This window comes from Haliotis cracherodii, unplaced genomic scaffold (assembly GCF_022045235.1).
Source record: "Haliotis cracherodii isolate W230 unplaced genomic scaffold, xgHalCrac1.p SCAF_21, whole genome shotgun sequence".
Taxonomy (NCBI): Eukaryota; Metazoa; Mollusca; class Gastropoda; order Lepetellida; family Haliotidae; genus Haliotis; species Haliotis cracherodii.
The window spans coordinates 8390960-8411258 of record NW_027266277.1 but is presented as its reverse complement, the minus strand read 5'-3'; the positions used below and the strand labels follow the sequence as shown (position 1 = coordinate 8411258).

Below are 20299 nucleotides of genomic sequence, written 5' to 3'. Positions count from 1 at the left end.
AAGTGTGATTTTCATTTGTTTACTTGTGAATACTTTATTCTGTTTTGCAGATCAGAGATTATGTTTTTGAAGAACTAATGTTTGTTTTGGAGTGGCACTTGGTCCATCTTCTGTCCATTCATCTGTCTGTCAGGAAGTTATTCATTTTCAACAACTCTAAAACCACAAGGCCTATGAAATTGAAACTTGGCATAGATAATCACCGTTCAGAATGTCTACAACATTCTGATCTCATTTTTATTATGGCCACCATCATGCCCACATTGGAATGTTATTTTTGCTCCTTTCTCAGCCATTTCTGCATGAATCATTATGAACTTATGATATGCAGTATGTATAACTAAACATGCTAATAGTAACATTTTATTTTGGCCATCTACTGTTAACAATATATCAATGAACAGTTCAATGTATCTGCAGTGAGGATGTCTATCGTGGCTCTTGTGCAGAAACCTGTTATCACTTATGCTAAATGCCATTCAGTGAAAATGATCGACCTTGTCGGTTCTGACCACTCAGCCTACCAGTGGGTACTGTAGGTGGAGGTTATGAGTGTGAATTGCTGTCAGAGAACCTGATGCTGCACGCAGGCAAGGTCCAACATACAGGTACACATCACTCAAATGCCTGCAGTAAATGGGCATGCCCTGGCCTTCACCACATACTGGACCCCAGTTTTGATTTCAGTACAATTGTCCTGTCCACAATTTCTGTGGCTGTTGTATTAATCATGTACCACAAAATTGCCATGTGGAAATCATTCTTAGGGAAGCCATCTTCATTTCCCCATCATGGGCAGTGGTTGAATCTTTTTCTTCATGCTTTTGCCTATCGTCACTCGAAGTTCAAAGTATAAATGGAAGACCTTACCTCTAGCTTACCAGAAAGCATCCTCAAGCAGCTGTGATTACTCATTATCAGGCTATCAAGGCTTAAGGTGTGATGCAGAATTTAGCTGGAATGGGAGAGATACTGAAACTACAGCCACCTTCATATTGAACTTATCAGTGCAGAAGTTGTAATGGGTAGCCCTTTCCACGGCCATTTTCAGCCCATAGCTGCCATCTTCCTGTGTTTACAAAACAAAAATCACTACATATGTATGCAATTTAACTACATGTATTACTTTTAATTAGCGAAAAGAGACAACGAACATACCAGCATTTGTTGTTAAATGCTATATTTTCATGTACTTCCAACCTGTAAAATCTGAAATAGCATTCTAGTAACTGTGTCAGTGAACTAGGTGTCGAGGCTGTTTCATAATATGCTGAATATGATCACAGCGAATGTAGTGAATCAGTGATGCATCATTTGTCAGACTGGAGGCAGAGCATTCAGCAAACATTCCATATTTAGTAAGGTTATCTTACATTTCACTGAATGTAACTTGGAAGAATAGTAAGGTACGTTAAACAGTTTCATCCGTTAGATCAGAATAAGTGTAGCACACAGCCTGTCTGGTATACCAGAGCTGTCTCAGAATAGAAACTGCTGTGTCTCATGTTGTTATGTGAAACTAACTTGTCAGTTAGCATGAAAGAATCTCTTATTGTAAGACAGGACATTTTCTTAATGTGTGAAGGTCATGTGGCATGTTATGTTGGTTATGGCAGACAAATACAGGATATAAATGGAACATTATCAGACTCCATGTAGGGCAGGCGATGGGTAATAGGACATTAGCTATAGATCACAAAGGTAACGATTTGGGTCACATATCAAACAACTTCTCAGACAGTGTGGAGGTGATGTCATATTTATTGCTAAGCCTCAAGCTTGTTCAGAAGGGCTTTCATTACTGGCTGTGAAGTAAATGCATTCCATGCATGTTTCTGTAAAAAAACCAGGATGATTTGATTAAAAGAGAAACGTTTTATTCTTGTCATCACTTTTGCCCTCAAGACAAGCTTTGAAAGACTGAAAGAGGAACATAGAGTTGTTTTGTCCTAAATACTTGTTATCATTGACAAAGATTGCCATGACAAATCATCAAATGTACCAGGGTTGCCCATACCCTGGAGCAAGTATTTAGCTGAGGCCCAAGGGAGGCTTTTACCTCCATTGAAGTAAAAATTAAGCTTTCATAAAAGCAAACATTGCTTCTGTTGAGTGAGTCGAATTGGGTGTGTAGGTTATTATTAAGTCTTCATAGGGTATGACTAGCGATGTGAACACTGCTTAACCCGTGTCTGGCAGGGCAATCATGTATATTTTCATCTTGTAAGTCTTTTCAATATCTTGGATGCTGATGTGTATTTGCCATTTAGTTATTAGTATCATATACTCCGACTTAATGATCAATTATACCATATTGAAGGGTTTAGTTTGTATGCAATTGTCAAAATTGTGAGTGGCAGTTTTTGAAAGGGTGGGCACGCACCTGGACAAAAGTAGGTCTGTTGCTGGAGATTTCTTTTTGAAATTGTCATGGGTTGACATGGTTGACGTGGTTAACAAGAATAGACTTGATGCTGTTGACATGGTACTGTGAATTGCATTATCTTAATAGTGTCTCAAAAACAGATCCCATGCAGAAAAGAATATAATTAGAATTCTGTAGTTATTTGTTTTCAAGTACATCATGTACATGACAACAATACTGAAAACCCAATTTTAGACCATACCTCAACCATTTATATTGGAATGGAATTTTGTATATCTTTAGTTAGTAGTGGGATAATAAAAAATAATATAAGTGGACATTTTTGCTAAAACCGTGAATCACTGTATAAAATAAATTTGTAAGTTTATGGTTTTCCTTTTGTATTACAGCAGTCTGTTTATGATTGTATTAATTTATTTAGACCATTGTTGACATTGAAGACAATTTGATCTGCAGACTGATAGACTCTCTTCCGAACAAACATCTGAATCAATAACCAGGGATTGTGATCAGTATAATGATATTTTCATGAATTACTTGTGGAGCTGCTGGACTTACAGGCTTGTGTCACTTAGTCCCTGTCTCTCTGATGAAGGGTGCTTTGATGGAAATCTATCTAGGGCTATGTCAGTCTTTCACAAAGCAGGTTTGCTATGGCAGTAGCGATACATGTATGCTTCTTGATTCCCTTTGCTGTAGACATGTTAGATGAACAGATTGCATATTGAGCAACCTTGTGAAGCATGAACAGATGGAATTGTATTATGAGTTGCTATCCCCAAAAGTGGTTTTGGTTGTTCTTGATCATGTGGGTATATTTATCCCCTGGCCAAGTTTGGTGGGTTATACAGAAATGGGCTGTGACATATATCAAATGAGTGCTGAGCTTGTGCTTTTTATGTTTTGTACTTTCAACGTTCCATGGAAACAAGTTCAAATGAGGATCGGTTCTTTTTCGGTGCATAACTTGTAAACCACTCTATATTTCTTCCTTAATTACTGTAAGCACACCATACACCAGCCATTTGCAACATTACTATTTAATAATAAACCTCTTCTAAATAAAAATGTCTGTTTCTTGAAAGCCTTTAAGGCACTAAATCGCTTGATTGGAAGGTATAGAAAGAGTTTAAATCATATTATATAATATATGGTATTTCTCAAGACATGCAAGAACAGGTCCTATACAAAAATGAATATGATTAGAATTCTGTACCGGTACTTTTTCTGTTTACAAGTACAAAACAACATGACAACAATATTAATAACTCAACCAATTTTGTTCAACATCAAATGGAATTTTGTAAAATATATGTTTAGTTAGCAGTGAGACTTGATACAGATTTCCCATTTTTTTGCATTATTTTAATTTTTAGCCTTGATTTGACTTGTCTTAAAAGCAACTTGGCTCTGTAAACATCATTTTAATTCTGGAGACAACAGTGTTTTCCTCCATACAAATGAGTTTGTCCAAAAAGCAGAAGAAATAAGGTTCTGCTGTTACTTCATTTCAGGCCAAAGCAGAACCGAAACAATGTTAGGTTAGCCAAGAAACATAACGATCCAGTGTGAAAGTGTCCTTGCTATAAAATGGGTATCAGGGGGAGACATTGACCAGTCTGTGACAGGGTAAAGAAAATACCTGTTTAGAATTTTCTAAGTGTGACATAGCCCATCATTCAGGATGCAAAAATACAGATTTTATTAGCCATTATTGCTTGCAAGCAATCAGATGAAAGCTGATATTGATGACAGCTGATTAAGATTGATAACAGCAAATTAACGAGCAGTCACATTGATGACTACCACAATAATCCATTTGTGTAATAGATTGGCAACATCGTCATGATTGTGGACTATATCCATATGCATCAATCATAATGGAGAGATTTAGTTGGGGTTGTCTAAGTCAGACATTGCTATGAAGTCTATACAATGTCCGTCTTGTCTGTAATCGTTCCATTCCTAAAACGTAACTCAAAATCCAATTATTACTTCTTCATGAAACGTTGCACACAAATCAACATAGTGATGGCTTTGTGCCATTGGTTATTTAGGAATATTATTTAATGTTCAAGTTTTGACATTTTCATAGGGTCGAATAACTTCTACTGAAGTGATAGCCACAGTACCACAAAAAAATATCATTTTGTCTTCTCAAACTTTGTTATTCCCATGTAAACAAATTGAAGTTAGTGTTTCAGGTACCCTGTCTTAACAGATATGGAATAGCATTGTATATTTTTTATGATTAGGCAGGCAGACCAGTGTACGTACTTGTTTTAAAGATTGTTATCCCCAGTTTAGTATGTGCTTACCATTATTACTGATGGCAGGAAGGGGGGAATATTAAGTCACCTTTTTTAAACTAAAAAAAACATAAACATGACTGCATTACCTTAGTTTCTCCTATGTTAATCCTTTGGTAGCTCTCCTTTCTCCATGTTTGCTGCATGTGAAGTTTGGCTGGAGTTGGTGGGAGAGAACAAACATAGTCAAAATGTGAATAACTGTAAATATTGAGATAGATGTTACAACACTTAACTGTTTCCAGTTATGGAATTTTTCATCCTTTGTTTTGGAGTATGGTATAAATGTTGGCCAACATTGATGAAGAACTAGTTTTCTTGACAAGTACTGACAAATATTATAAACATTTCAGGGTCACAGCCGATGCTCATGTCATTCGGAGCTCAAGTTTCCATTATATTTGCTTGCAAGTTTTAACTGAAAGTTTGAATCTGTTTTCAGTGGTATTATCGATTATTTCACAATAATGAAATTTGGCACTTAGCATGCCGAGCCATAGAAAATATCCCCCTCTGATGATCTCCCTCTCATTTATGTTGTAGAGCAATTTGGTGATAATGCTGTATGTATTGTTTCTCCTGCTGAACTTACATTGTGTATAAATGTCTGAATAAATGTCCGAATATGTGTACACTGTTATGTCCATCACATGAAATGTTTGTATGATTTTATGTGAATTGCTTGTAATCACTGTAAAAGGCTGTAAACAAGATTGTCTGTGTTTGAGATGAAAGTACGCCAGAAAGGAATATATGAAGTAATCATAGTATTGCGTCAATGTTAATGATGCCTGTCTTCTGTTGCAGTGGTTTTACTAGACACACGGCCAAATCAGAGGTTGTCGTGGACATCCCATACAGAACCTGTTAATGCTAACCCCAATGACAGTGAGGGCAACCAAGGAGTGAGTATTGCTTTACACATGTTTCATTCAAGTCACACCCTGCACAGAAAACAAGAAAAAACTTTTACTATTGAAATTACAATAGGGTTAATAATGTTAATGAGATGGTCATACACAAATTTATCCTGGGGATAATGAACATCAACCTATCATGGATTGGTCATTAGGTTTTCATTCAAAGTCTGATTAAGATTCAATTTAAAATTATGCATGAATACCAAGAGGCAGTGTCCGAAATAACTGCCTGTCCACCTGCCCGTGGCTGGTAAGTTTTCTATCAGGCTGCATGAAATTGTCCTCCACCTTTTCAACAGTTTGGCAGATAATTTTAAGACTACTTACGTATTCAGTTATATTATAACTCTTCATAGATTCTCAAGTAATTGTTTGCATTATTTCAACTGAATCAAGACACAAATTGTCTATTATCTTTTTGCGATTTTTCAATATGACTTTGAAGATGGGCAGGCAACATTTATAGGTCACTTGCCATTCCTGCCGTACTGTCTTCTTGTGTTTTAAAAATATTTCAAACACTGCTAAGAGGTCCTTGTTATAACCACTTGTTAAAAGGGGTCCCTAAATTCAAATATTATTGCAGCAAATCCCAAAGACTCCCTTAATTTCTAACTGAAAGTTACACTTCCTGAAAAAGTACCATAATTCAACAGAGGTGGTTTCTGTGCATGAGAATCATGTTGATATTTGTTTTGTTACTTTACATCAATATGCATGTATGTGGGCATGTTCTTGTACTAGTTGTGTGTTTTTAGTGATGTTATTAAACCTATTGTTGATGTTGGTAATAATGAACCTACCATACTTTCATACTGAACAGTCTTTACCAAATATGTTAGAGTCTGCAGGCTTGAATTTGTCACTTTACGTCACTTCCAGTAGATTGTAATGTTTATACAGACTTTATTAGCTATGCTTACAAGACCGGAAGAGGTTTTACTGGCTTCAAGACTTATGGCTTCAGTCACTGAAGTGAATATGGTCTCTTGCAGAGCACCTGGTACAAGCATTTGTGTAAAAGTCAGCACATCAAGGGTCTGTGGATCTAATACAATAATAGTTTATTAGGTACAACAAATGATTCATGCTTATTTTCTGCAGCTAGTAGCTGTCATAAACATGTTCTACTGTCCGTAGGGGCGGTCGGGTAGCCTAGTGGTTAAAGCGTTCGCTCGTCACGCCATAGACCCGGGTTCGATTCCCGACATGGGTACAATGTGTGAAGCCCATTTCTGGTGTCCCCCGCCGTGATATTGCTGGAATATTGCTAAAAGCGCCGTAAAACCATACTCACTCACTCACTCTACTGTCTGTAACACCTGAGTTAATTGGTCAGCAGACCTGTGACAGGTGGCGAGTGCACTAGGTGGCAGGAGAGTGACCAGAACAAAGTAGATGTCTTCATTTTTCGAATACAGTAAACATATTGATGTTGAGGAAAGCTGGTTGAAAGCTACTTGAAAACTAATCATGTTACTTGACAACATTTGCATACAATAAAATGCTTTGAAAAGTCTAAAAATTTCCTTTTATTTCCAATGTCAAAATGTACTCATTGTTATCAGTATAATATCATTTGTAAAAAACAATTCACATTTACATGTAATCCTATATATGAGTACATTTATGTTATGAAAGTTAAGATTGTTTGGGTCACTGGATGAAGTTCAATTGCATTTACCAGTATGGTTCAAGTGGTGAAAATGTCAATCCTTTGCGATGTGCTGGTTAATTCTAAGAATAGCACTGACAAGAAGCTTTGTCAGGAGTATGGACGGTTCATACCAAAAGATGTTAAAAGACTATGTTTGTTGTTATCCCAGACAGACACACAGACATGTTGCTGTATGAGTGCAATAATCTTGAACAGACCCTGTTTCATCTTGCCTCTTCTGGACTTGGACAAATAAGTTTTGAAGAAGAAAATAAGGACAGGTTAAGTTTAGCTTTTGTCATATCCGCTCTACTGCCTTTATATGAGAAATGTTTCTGATAAATGAGAATTTTATGAACATATTGCAACCTGTATGTATGAAGAATTGAATGTCAGGGATTGTTACAACTGAGATAATTTTTAATGTGTATTTTACCAATCTGTCACACAAAGTTTCTTTTAATTTGTTCACAGTTCATTTCCTTTGTTCATGCACCAAGAACATGTCGGGCAGATTCTGTTAGATGGCCAAGACTCTTGTCTCTTTGTGTTGGTGTTTTATCACAGCCTATTGTGAATTTTGGCTACGTGAGTCTTTAGCGAATAGTTTGCCTTTCTGTAAAGGGTTGCCGGAATGACACTCTACCTTGGATGGCTAGCTGGCAAATGAGAAAAATATTCTTTTGAACAGCAAGAAAAAATAAACAAAGCGATTTGTTCTGTCCCAACAATTCTAGCCACCCTCATTTTAAACATTGATCGAGTAATAAAGCCTGCCATCTTGGATGCAGCCATTATTCCCCTCACCATGGTTTTTGCACATTATCAGGACACTGAGAAACAGATGAATAAAGATTGCATTGTGCACTAACTGCCAACATTGGACATATTTATGTCATCAAAGTAATCAAGAATAGCTGACATATGGCTGTCAATCTTTCAATCCAGTTTTCAGGCTTGTTCCAATACAAAACGTTTCACTGAGCCAAACAAATACATATATTTCGATGTTGTGCGGAGTATGTTGAGATGAGTCAACATGGCCGTGCTGTGTGATGTTTACCTTCCCTGGCCTTGAGATTTCACGTTTAATTCCATTGACAATGACCTTGTGTCACAAGTAAAATAAATATTTTACATTTCGAACATGTGTATTATGTCATCAAGATAACTTCATTGTAATTTCCTGAAGAATGAATAAAGCCAAGGATATTTTGCATATCTGCAATGGATGTGTCTTGATGAACTAGAAATAGTACTTAGAGGAGCAACTCTTTCAACACTGTAGGCCGGTGTAGGCTTGTAGACCGGCCAAGAAGCCTCGAGTCCCCAGACACCATAGGCCAGTAGAGAGGCCAAGCCGTAGTCATGTCAAAATAGTATATAATTTTATTAACCTACCTGTCATACCATTCCTTTGTTAAATCTATCACATTTCACAATGTCTGAAATACGTATTCCATTTCAATCTATCATTTTTTTTTTTATAGATTAAAAAATTATTCACTATTTCCCGCAATGTTATTGAAAATATAATTCATGGGCACACACTTCGGGTCCACATCGAACATGTCAAAGAGCAAAATGAAGACGTTTCAAGCAAATCATAAAATAGTTTATACAAAGAGATAGATAAAATCTACAAAAATATATCTAAAAGTTGTCAAACTTATAGCCAAGTTATTATTTCCATCTTTTCATGCAATCGCGTGTAATGTTAGTCAAATGACATCTCGGCTTTTGTCGCCTCGAATTCTCGGCTCGGACACGATGTTTACTGCCAAAATATATGCATAATAAGTCTTTGTCACAGCACGTAACCTAGCACAATACATCGGATCCACAAAGCTCTATATTTTTAATACGGATTGTGATTTCCTGCTTTAAATGTTCTGAATAACACGATTTAAGAAAAATCTTTCTCAAAATCTGAAAGTCGTCATACACAAGGACGTTACCATAGCTGTAATTTGACTGGCTGCCTGAGGTCACATGCTTAAATTTGACCAATCACGAACCTTGTAGTAAATTTCGGCAAGAAAGCGTCATTAGAAACCAATATTTTTTACTTATCCTGCAGGGGCGGTCGGGTAGCCTAGTGGTTAAAGCGTTCGCTCGTCACGCCGAAGACCCGGGTTTGATTCCCGACATGGGTACAATGTGTGAAGCCCATTTCTAGTGTCCCTCGCCGTGATATTGCTGGAATATTGCTAAAAGCAGCGTAAAACCATACTCACTCACTCACACTTATCCTGCATTACTCCTTAATGCATATTACTGCTTGTTCTTGACAGAAAAGAGCTGTGTGAAGGTCTTTGCTTGAAGAAGTTGTTCCAACTAGCTGAGAGGCCAACCTTGTCACGCAGCTCCCACTTGACCAAAGGAAGTGACGTCACGGACAATCACATTACTCTTGTCACTTGCTGAGAGAAGACCTGTTTTTGATCTGTAGCATGAACTTGTTCAAACCCAAACTCTGGAGCCAGATGTCTGACTTATCCGAGTATTTGCCCACAACCAGATCGGCAATTTTGGACGACAACTCCCCGACTTCCATGATGTTGGGCCCCATGGTCTCAGTCTCTACCCAGAGCTCCTTGACGACCACTACTGGGTCTATCTTAAAGGCCCCTATCCAGTCCACCGGATAGATGCATGGCGCCCAACAATCACCCCGCCTACAGCCCAGACGCCTATGATGGACACCCCTCCCCTCCAGTACTTCCAGTACTTGAGAGCCATGCATCAGACCCTGACTCCTGTTGCCCCAGCGCCTATGCAGACACCTCTACAAGTCCCGTCTACAGCGCCTCTGCAGACGCCTCTACTAGCGCCTACACAGATATCCTGTCCTATCCTTAAACAGCGCTGATATACGCCAGTGCCTCGTCAAACGCCTATACAGACGCCTTTACGAAAGTGCCGTCTACAGCGTCCAAAAAGGTGTCTATCCTAGCATCTCTGGTTGCGCCTATCCTTGGGCCTCTACAGACGCACACCCGGGACAACCGCGCAGATGGACGATTAACCATTCCACGATATCCTTGTGGCTATGTGCTCTCATTCTACAGGCCTATGAGATCGTCAGATCCCCATTGCCAACTACCTACGGAGACCAGAGCGGTCGCTGGACACTTGATTGGCGTCCATACTACAGCGCTCCACCACTTCCCAAGATCCTGGAAGCGCCTAACCTCATGGTGACGGTTCTGTGGAAATCTCCCACCAATTCTCCTCTTCTATCAACGTTGGTTGAACTTTTCCACGGAGAAAGCGAATGTACTCTCAAAGATTTCCCTACCTATGGCGTCTGGTAGATATTATCTGCACCACAGTTGACGATCACAAACCCATGACCGATTCGGTATTCAACAGAATCGTCATATGCTTCCGGGTACCCACCTGGGTCATCATTCACAACACTGGCAAAATGTGCCCCTACACCGGCAACGTCACAGTTCCTACTCAGGGTTCACAGGGGATTGGCCAAGTGTGGAACTTGAACTAGTCCATTCAGCATACGGGGTTACAATTTACTGCGCAGGACTACATACATGTCACGTGTCAAGAACTACGACTGCAAACATCGTGGACCGTAACAGGTCAACTGACCTTATGGGATTTGTGCAGTGTATTTGTACAGACCGGCTTGCATGATCGCTTATGCGTAACACTGTAACCACTTGACCAGACGCCTGTCTCTGTACATTAATGACTCAATCCCGAGTCTCGGCCTTCGCCCGAGACTTCGTCTCAAGACCCTGTCACAGCCAGCCTTCACTGAGGCGTCCCAGTCTGGCTCATACCAGCTGCGATGCAACACCCTCCAGCCCCAGTGGCGCTGCACCACCTTAACCTCTCGGGGCAGAGGAAAAGCATGGCATTGGGCGCATAACAGTCCTGCGCGGCCACTCCAAGGGACGTAACGCCGACCGCAGGGACTTCCAAGTAAATAATCCAGACAAGCACGACTGGGACTTCCACCCCCAGCCGTCCAAGTTGTCGACACTCCAGTACGTGGGAGACTGGGTTGTTTCTGGCAGAATTTTGAGATCCTGGGGGACCCATATGTCACCAACATCATCCGACTTGGGTACAAGCTGGCGCTTAAAGACAACCTGTCGCTCACGTCGTCGCCCATAGACACCTACCCCCTACTCAACAGCTACCAAGCCAGTACATCTCGGTGCTACTGGCCAAGAAAGCGATAGAGGTTATACACACCCCAGCCATAACACCGGGCTTCTATTCACCTGTCTCCCTTGTCCCTAAGAAGGACTCAAACACAGGATGATCCACAACATCGCCGCTTTCAACAAACGTTGCCTGGCGCGTACACCTTATTTCAGGATGATCACCTCAGGCTGCTGCGATCCCGAATACAGGCACAGGATTTATTCCACAGCCTGGATATCGAGGACGCCTATCGACATGTCCCTATACATCCCGACAACCCGACAACCATTACCAATGGGCAGTTCCCCCATTTGGATTTTCTTCGGCACCGTGGCTACTCACACGGCTTACCAAGCCGATAGCCTCGTATCTCAATCCCCGGGACATTCACTTCTAGGCATACATAGACGACCGTCTCCTGAATCATTGGGACATTGTCACTCTACTTCGCCACAGGGACTTCACCTCCTGGCTCCTGTACCTATTGGGGTGGAAGTCAGAGTTGACACCCTCAAGTCGCCTTCAGTTCATCGGGGGGCCTCTGAGCACTCTGCGCCAATGGCAAGTCCTCCTGGGCCTCCTAACCTCAGCGCAGGACTTGACCTACAGATGAAGGCTCCAACTGCGCCCAGTTCAGATGTTCCATCGTCCTCCCGGATCATCTCAAGCAACATCTCCAGTGGTGGACGGTGGAATCGAATGTCATTGGTGGCGTCTCCTTGACAGGGCTTACGACCTCTCTGCGCCTATTTGTAGACACGCCCCTGCAGTGATTGGGCACACACCTGGAGGGACAGGTCACCTCGGGGCTGTGGTCCGCCGATCAGCGCCTATGGCACATCAACAACCTCGAACTGGAAGCGCTTATCCTGGCCATCACTCACTGTAAGCAGGCCCTCAGACACACCCGGCTCTCCTACTCGACGGACAAGATAACCGTCATATGCTGCCTTCAGAACCAAGGAACGACTCATTCAACCTCGCTTCTTCAACAGACGTTCCGATTTTTTCACCTGGTGGATCATCTGGGGATTCAGTTCAAGGTTCAACACATTCCGGGCTGCTGAAACATCCTAGCGGATGCTCTATCTCGGCCAGGCAAAGTCGCTCCCACAGATTGGAAGCTTCACCCAGATGCCTTCGCTCTTGTTTGTCGAGACCACAGTCTCCCCAACATAGACCTATTCGCCACCAGCCAGAGCTACCAGATCCCAACCTACATATCTCCGGTGCTGGATCCACTGGCGTGGGCAATCAACGCTTTCAGTGTCCCCTCGGAAGGACTAAAAGCATACGCTTTTCCGCCACCTGTACTCCTTCCCAAAGTTGTCCAGAAGAGTAGATTGACCACGCCCTGGTGGCCAGTAAATCACTGACCTCGCCTCCAAGTCCAGAGCCGGCCTTTCGACCTCCCCTGGCGTAAGCCCTGGACTAGAAGGTTCATGCCCCACTTGCATACGGCTCGGTACTACAGTCTCGACCTAACCGAGAGTTATTGTCAGGCTGCGCAGTACCAGGACACAACGCATTCCCGACGGACCATACAGCTGAAGACGGGCTGAGGGAATTGGAGGTTCCCATACATGGAGTGGTCACCCGAAACCGACCAAACAGCCAAGGATTGGCTAGGGAACAGAGTCTGGAAATAAAAGATGAAACTCCAGATCTGAAGGTATGCCCGCCTCCAGTTCTGTCCGATAAAGATGCATTAAGGAGTAATGCAGGATAAGTAAAAATCTAGTAAATTCCTAGATGTTTTTTATATTTGTATACGTATCCTGCATTACTGCGTCTAAAGGGACCCACCCATCGCAGATCTACATTTCCACGATGCCTTCCGATGTCCGGACTCCAGAGTAATGTGAGGTTCCGTGATGTCACTTCCTTTGGTCAAGTGGGAGCTGCCTGATAGGGTTGGCCTCTCAGCTAGTTGGAACAACTTCTTCAAGTAAAGACCTTCACACAGCTCTTTTCTCTGTCAAGAATAAGCAGTAAAAAAACTAATATGCATTAAGGAGTAATGCAGGATAAGTATAGAAATATAAATTTTGTTGAAAGTGTTATTCATACGAAGCTTCGAAAACAGAGCTATTTCTTCATGTTACTGAGCGGAAAGCCACTGTTAATGTAAAATGAGTTATACAGATACTATTTATAATTCTTTTTAAAATAATTTTCCAGTTACTTAAGATGACACTTTTTTATTGCTTGGTTTACAGATGCGCTGCTTATTCAAAGTCCAAATGTTAAAAGAAATGAAAATGAAAATTACCCCTTTTTTTTTATTACCACCGATCATTTCCTCGTCGGAACGTAAAGCAAAGTGAAGTCACTCTGATATTTCTCGCTGGGATCCTTCTTTAATACCATTAGAGCTTGTCAACGCAAAGCTCAGTGGTGACCAGTTTAACTCTTTCAACACTGTTGGCCGGTCAAGAAGCCATGAGTCACACCGCAGGGTAGACCGACCAAGTCACGTCAAAATAGTTTATAAATATAAATTTATTAATCTACTGTCATATCATTCATTTATTAAATCTGTCACATTTCACAATGTCTGAAATACACATTCCATTTGATTTTATCATTTTTTATCTATAGATTAAAAATATATTCACTATTTCCCGCAATGTTATTGAAAATATAATTCTCGGACACACTTAAACAATGGGTCCTTATAGAACATGTCGAACAGGAAAATAAAGACGTTTCAAGCAAATTGTTGAATATGTTATACAAAGTTATAAAATAAAAAAAAATATATCTTAAAGTTGCCTAACTGACAAACGGTTATTATTATCCCCCGCCCCAACTAAATTGGCGGGGGATATAGAAATGGGTTCTGTGCGTGCGTGCGTGCGTGCGTCCCGAAATCATTGCCGGAGCATAACTCAGAAACCGGAGTATAACTCAGAAACCGTTAAATATTTCTCTACGAAACTTTGCATGTCTATCAGGCTCATGCTGAACTGGTGCCTTTTGCTATTAAGGAATTTTATCAATTTTTATTTTTTACGTTTCCATGGCAACAAGTTGGACTTAGGTTATTTAAGGGTGCTGTTCGTTTCCGTAGCGTAACTCAAAAACCATTCAATACTTTCTTACAAAACTTTGCATGTCTGCTAGGCACATACTGAACTGATGCCTTTTGCTATTTAGGAATTTTATAACTTTGTATTTATTACGTTTCCATTGCATCAAGTTAGACTTAGGTTCTATAAGGGTGCTGTTCGTTTCCGGAGCTTAACTCAAAAACCGTTAAATAATTTCTTACAAAACTGTGCATGTTTACCAGACACATACTGAACTGGTGCCTTTTGCTATTAAGGAGTTTCTCAGATTTTATTTTTTTACGTTTCCATGGCAACAAGTTGGATTTAAGTTTTAATATAGGATTGGTTTACTTGAGTAGTATAACAAATAAACTGTTAAATATTTCCTTGCCAAACATTGCATGTCTATATATAAAGCGCATACTGAACTAGTTCCATTTGATATCAAGGAGTTTTAGAAATGTTTATTTTAGAATTTCCATTGCAGCTATTATGAAATGTTGGGTCAGTTACCTGGTTTGGGATCATAACGTGTTAAAATGGGCGGGGGATATAGATGACTTTGTCAACTATACGCTTGTTTCCATCTATTCGTGCTATCTCGTGTAATTGTAAGTCAAACGATATCTCGGCTTTCGTCGCCTCGATTTCATGGCTCGGACACGATGTCTTTAATGCCAAAATATATGCGTAAGAAATCTTTGTCACAGCTTGTAACCTAGCACTATGCATCCATAAAGTTCCATATTTTTAATATAGATAGCGATTTCATGCTTAAAACGTTCAGAATAACATGATTTAACCCAAACCTTTCGCCAAAGTCTGAAAATTACCGTTGCTGTGATTTAATGGGCAGCCTCACGTTGATGGATGATCTCATGATGGGCAGCCTCACGTTGATGGATGATCTCCTCATGATGGGCAGCCTCACGTTGATGGATGATCTCCTCATGATGGTACCCTCACATTGATGGATAATCTCATGATGGGCAGCCTCACGTTGATGGATGATCTCCTCATGATGGGCAGCTTCAAGTTGATGGATAATCGCCTCATGATGGGAAGCCTCACTTTTATGGATAATCTCCACATGATGGGCAGGCTCATGTTGATAGATGATCTTTTCTTGATTATTGTGATGCTAAACAAGAAACAAGCAAACAACAATGATCATCTGATGTTCGGTAGTCTTCCGATGATGGGTTATGATGGCTGATCAGCATGCAGACCTGTATGTTTCCTTGTTTTGTTTTTTCAATAGCTTATCTACAAATGGGGGCACTCTCTGTCCTCACTTGAAGGTAATGGAACAAAATATGAATGAGTGGGCTCTATCCATATACTGAAACTGTTAGTGGAATCCCAAGGTGGCTTGAGTTGGAGAGCATCTGCAGTAACAGGAGCAATGAGCTGGACACCTGAGCCAAATGGTTTGTTGTCAGTGACCTGGGGGCTATTTTCACCAACATCCCATTCATGTTAATGTCTTTTCTCAAGTGAAACAGTTTCCTCTGCAAACAGTTGGAAGATTTCTAGAATTTCACTTTCAAAACAAGACCTAACAAAGGAATCAGTTTGAGTTTATCTACAGTGAGATGATTTTTACAGCTCCTGGAATGGTTAGTTTGATTATTGTATTCACAGGCATGTTGTTGTTGAGTGGCCCATCTCTGGCTGCCATCCACTGACACATATTTGACATCGGAATTCTTGACATTGGGCGACTTTCGATGAAGGTGCCATATCGATCCTACACTAAGAACGCTTGATTGAAAACTCTCCTGTGAGCTCAACTTGTTATAGACAGGAAAAGCAGAGGGCCGATTTTTTCATTGACTCCTTTCAATCATTTGCAGTGTCAGCACTTTGGCCTCGCCACTTAATGAGGACTGTCCAGAGAGCAGCTTGGTAGCCATACAATGACAGTGTTTCTGAAGCTGGACTATTGTCAGCATCATACCAGAAATACTTGGTAGTTCTATATTGGCAGTGTTGCCCAGCTCAAACCAGTGTTGCTGAGGTAGTTGCTGGCTCTATGTTGATGGTAGTGATGCTGAGACAGTTTCTTGCTCAACATTTATGTAAGTGTTGCTGAAGTAGTTGCCTGCTCTACATAAATCGAAGTGTTGCTGAGGTAGTTGCTTGCTCTAAATTTACGGTAGTGCTAATGACATACTTGCTTGCTCATCATTCATGCTAGTGTTGATGAGGTAGTAGCTTTGGCTAAATTTATGTTACTGTTGCTGAGATAGTTTCCTGCTCTACATTTAGGTATAAGTATTGCTAGCTCTTCATGATGATTGTTGGTAGTGCTGCTGAGGTAGAGAATTGACTCTTCTGTACATTGATTTTGTTTTGTGGAACTAAGCTTTTTGAAAATGATCTTTTCAAATTCCTGCATCACAGATGATTTATTTCTTTTCAATTAATGCTCTTTCAAGGAGTTTTCATGGAGTGTGGAAAGTGTCTGGGTAATGATCAGGCCATGGGTGGCCTTGCGGACTAGGGCTTTCTTCTTCCCTTTGGATACCTAATGTTCTTGTATAATGTTGTATGTACATTGCAAATGTCACATTGCTGCTCTGAGGGTTTGATATAAAGTGTAACTTTACTCATAACTGCATTATTGATCATAATATCATGTGAATGGTATGGCATGAAACAGGCTGCCTGGGCTTTGTGTGGTCCATAAACTAGTTCTGATTAATTAACATGTGTTTGGGCTTCTGCTTATGTAATACAACACTAGCATGGGAAAATGAATGCAATAATTTTGCGATGGGAATGGCGTTTGATAGAGCATTTGCACATTTCACCAGTGACAGACATTTTATTTGCTATCTGAAATGAATTTTAGTATTTGAAGAAAAGAGCTTCAAGTGTGCATGTGTTGAGTTGTTCCCGTTTATTGATGTAGCTTGGAAGAGAAAGGCAGAAAAGTTACGTGGTAGATAAACGGCCAAGGTCAGTTTTACTTGTGTCAGGTAGATGCCTCCCACATTAGAACTGGAGTATGTAGCACCAATATTATGGTTGACCTGTGTTTATGAATTGTAGGCCTTGACTAACTAATGTAGATTTCTTGTGATCAGTTGATGATTCAAATTGATTGATTGAAAAAAACGACCTTTCAGTGACTTTGCTGAACATATTTTTTCGTTGTTTCTAAATAGCTATTATTCAATAAAAGTTTTGTGGTCATTCTGTTGATTCAGCTTGCATGTTTCTATTTGCGACCTTTACAGAAGTGTCTACAGAGATGTGTATTGCCTTTGTGATGTAGCTGGTGGCTGTGTAAGGGTTCAGCCTAGGTACCAACTTCCTGCATTTGAAACCTTTTGTAAACAAACCCACTGGTTTAATTGCTGTTCCTCATCATGGTCAGTACTAAAGCAGCGTTAGAAATTAGCACTAGTCCTGTAGTCCTTACCAAACTGCCCAATAGTAAAAGGTATCTTAAGGACTTGTAGAAATTGGCCCATTTTAATGGTTTTGTTATATGTTATCATTATAAGGACTAGTGGACAAAAACTGTTAGTTTCTAACCCTGTAAAGGTTGCATAATGACTTCATACTCCTTTTTGTCACAAGACAAATGTTTTGGATGAGCATTGGTGTATGCCTGAAACTCTCAACATTACTTGTTTGGCAGTCATGTTTAATTTGAAGGGTGGTCACTCCATGTTGTACATATGTTCTTTAGAAACTTTGATGAGTTGATAAATAAATTTCTTTCTTTTTGGGGGGTTCTATTTAAGACACAAAATGCAGTATTCCATCTTTAAAAAATCACATGACCATTGTTTTCAGCCAACGTAAACAGTGGTCTTAATCCCCAAAAGTGCAGCTTTATTGATTTTGGTGCCAAGGACAATTTCTTAATTTGAAATATTGCACTTTTGGTGCCAAGGATCCCACACATGTGTTGAGATGAAACAGAATGATTTAGATATCTTTGAATGACATCTAAACTTTAATTTCAAGCATACAACTGACACACAGAGACCGTATTGCCTAAATATCTGCTAGAATAGCCTTGGGTGTGTTTGGCCTCTATGTTCTTATTGGCTGTTCTTTCAACCCTTGAGCCACCTAATTTCTCAGAGAATAGCCACAATGCTGATGTCCAATAAGGAAACTTGAAAGTAAATGAAAGTTTAACTGAGTAGGTTAAGAGATATGACTTGAAGCTATTCTTGTCGGTAACAGTTACAACTGAACTGACATAATATGTTTTCCTTGGAAATTGTCCCTGATTTCTCATTGTTGATCTCCTCATATCTTCCTTTTCCAGGATATTGAGTTTTCGATCTTTGGCGATTGAGTATCACAGAACAAGACCAAGCAATTAATGCAGAATATTCTTTGACAAATTGAATTTTATAGCTGAGTATTTAGAACATGCCTTTATACTACAGTAAGATATTTATTTATGATTGAGTGAGTTGTAATTTTAACCATGTTTTCTGTTGGGTTTAATACCACTTTAAATAGTATCACAGTTATTTCATGCCATGTGAACTTGATTTGCAAGCAAAGACCGAATTGATGGAGGTGTTTACGTTTACCATTTTGGTGAAACTCAGAAGCATGTGATATGTGCTGACAAACCAAGAGACATCATCAGAGATAATCTGGGATTCAACCCATAATGTTAAGTTTCTGGCACACCCACGGAAAAAAATTCTGTGAATTGTGGTGCCTTAGAGGACTGGGATGTGAGCTTGATGCCATGGACTATGCTAGGCAGGTTCAGTCTTTGCTGGATAGTGTGATATGGCATAAATAGTGCTGACAAGGTATAAAATTAATTGAATCTGCTGTTGTTTCAGACTGGAAATATGGTTTTGACAAACACGACATTTGGATCATTAATATGTCTAAAGTCAATGTTCATTGTTAACACTGGTTAATCTCACTCTCCACCAATCCACAAAGTTCAGTTTGAAATGCAGTGATGGCTTTGGCTGCCATCCCTCAGGCACCACCAACATTTATGATATTATTGCAATAACCTGCACCTTTGCAGAACATACACGCATCAACTCAATATTTCCCTGATTTTGGGGGGATAACAGGCACACTTTATCAACAATTTTCCTGGATCTTAGTCCTTCACTTCTGTGCCAACACAAATCTCATCCAAGAGGGAACACACCTCTGTTTCCTTATCAGTTATTGGATCATTTGACAGATAGTGATAATCAAGGCACAACCCATATGACATATTTCTCTTTCATTTCTTTCATACAACAGAAATATCACAACATTTTTGCATCACGAATGATGACTTGCTTGGGGTGTGTTTTATGGGAGATTACAAAGGTCAGTTTTAGTTAAAACACATCATGGTTATTATTAAGTAGCATTACTTATTTATGATACTGTTTATGTATTTGGCAAAAATATAGGCTTTGAGAAACACTGGCTGTCAAATCTGCCTTGTGGATGTTGGAGAATATCTGGAGATGATGATACAATATATATGCCACAGCAAATGATATTGTAAAGAAAGGGATAGTGTAAAATATACTTTTCAACAGTGGAAGAACCTTTGAATCATTACTTTTTGTAGAGCAGTAACTTTGCATATGATATAACATAATTATTCAGCTGTTCCCTTAGTCAAAAGGAAATGTTTGCTATTGTTGAGAGGAGAAAATAAAATGTCACCCAACCACATACTCCAACAGTGTTTCATACAGGCTACAGCCACCATCACTGTTTTCTGAACTTGTCTGACAGTCCTCGGGAGATCTTTCGTCAACTGTCAATGCCAGATTATGCCAAAGTACATG

General features: G+C 39.9%; 1 protein-coding gene across 1 annotated transcript in view; it reads left to right on the top strand.

The window, feature by feature from the left end:
• Positions 1-20299, top strand: part of LOC139470737 (ephrin type-B receptor 1-B-like) — a 114778-nt gene that overhangs the window by 25007 nt on the left and 69472 nt on the right. The window contains 1 exon segment of the mRNA XM_071253014.1: positions 5503-5600. Within this exon segment, the coding sequence (XP_071109115.1) occupies positions 5503-5600 (98 nt within the window).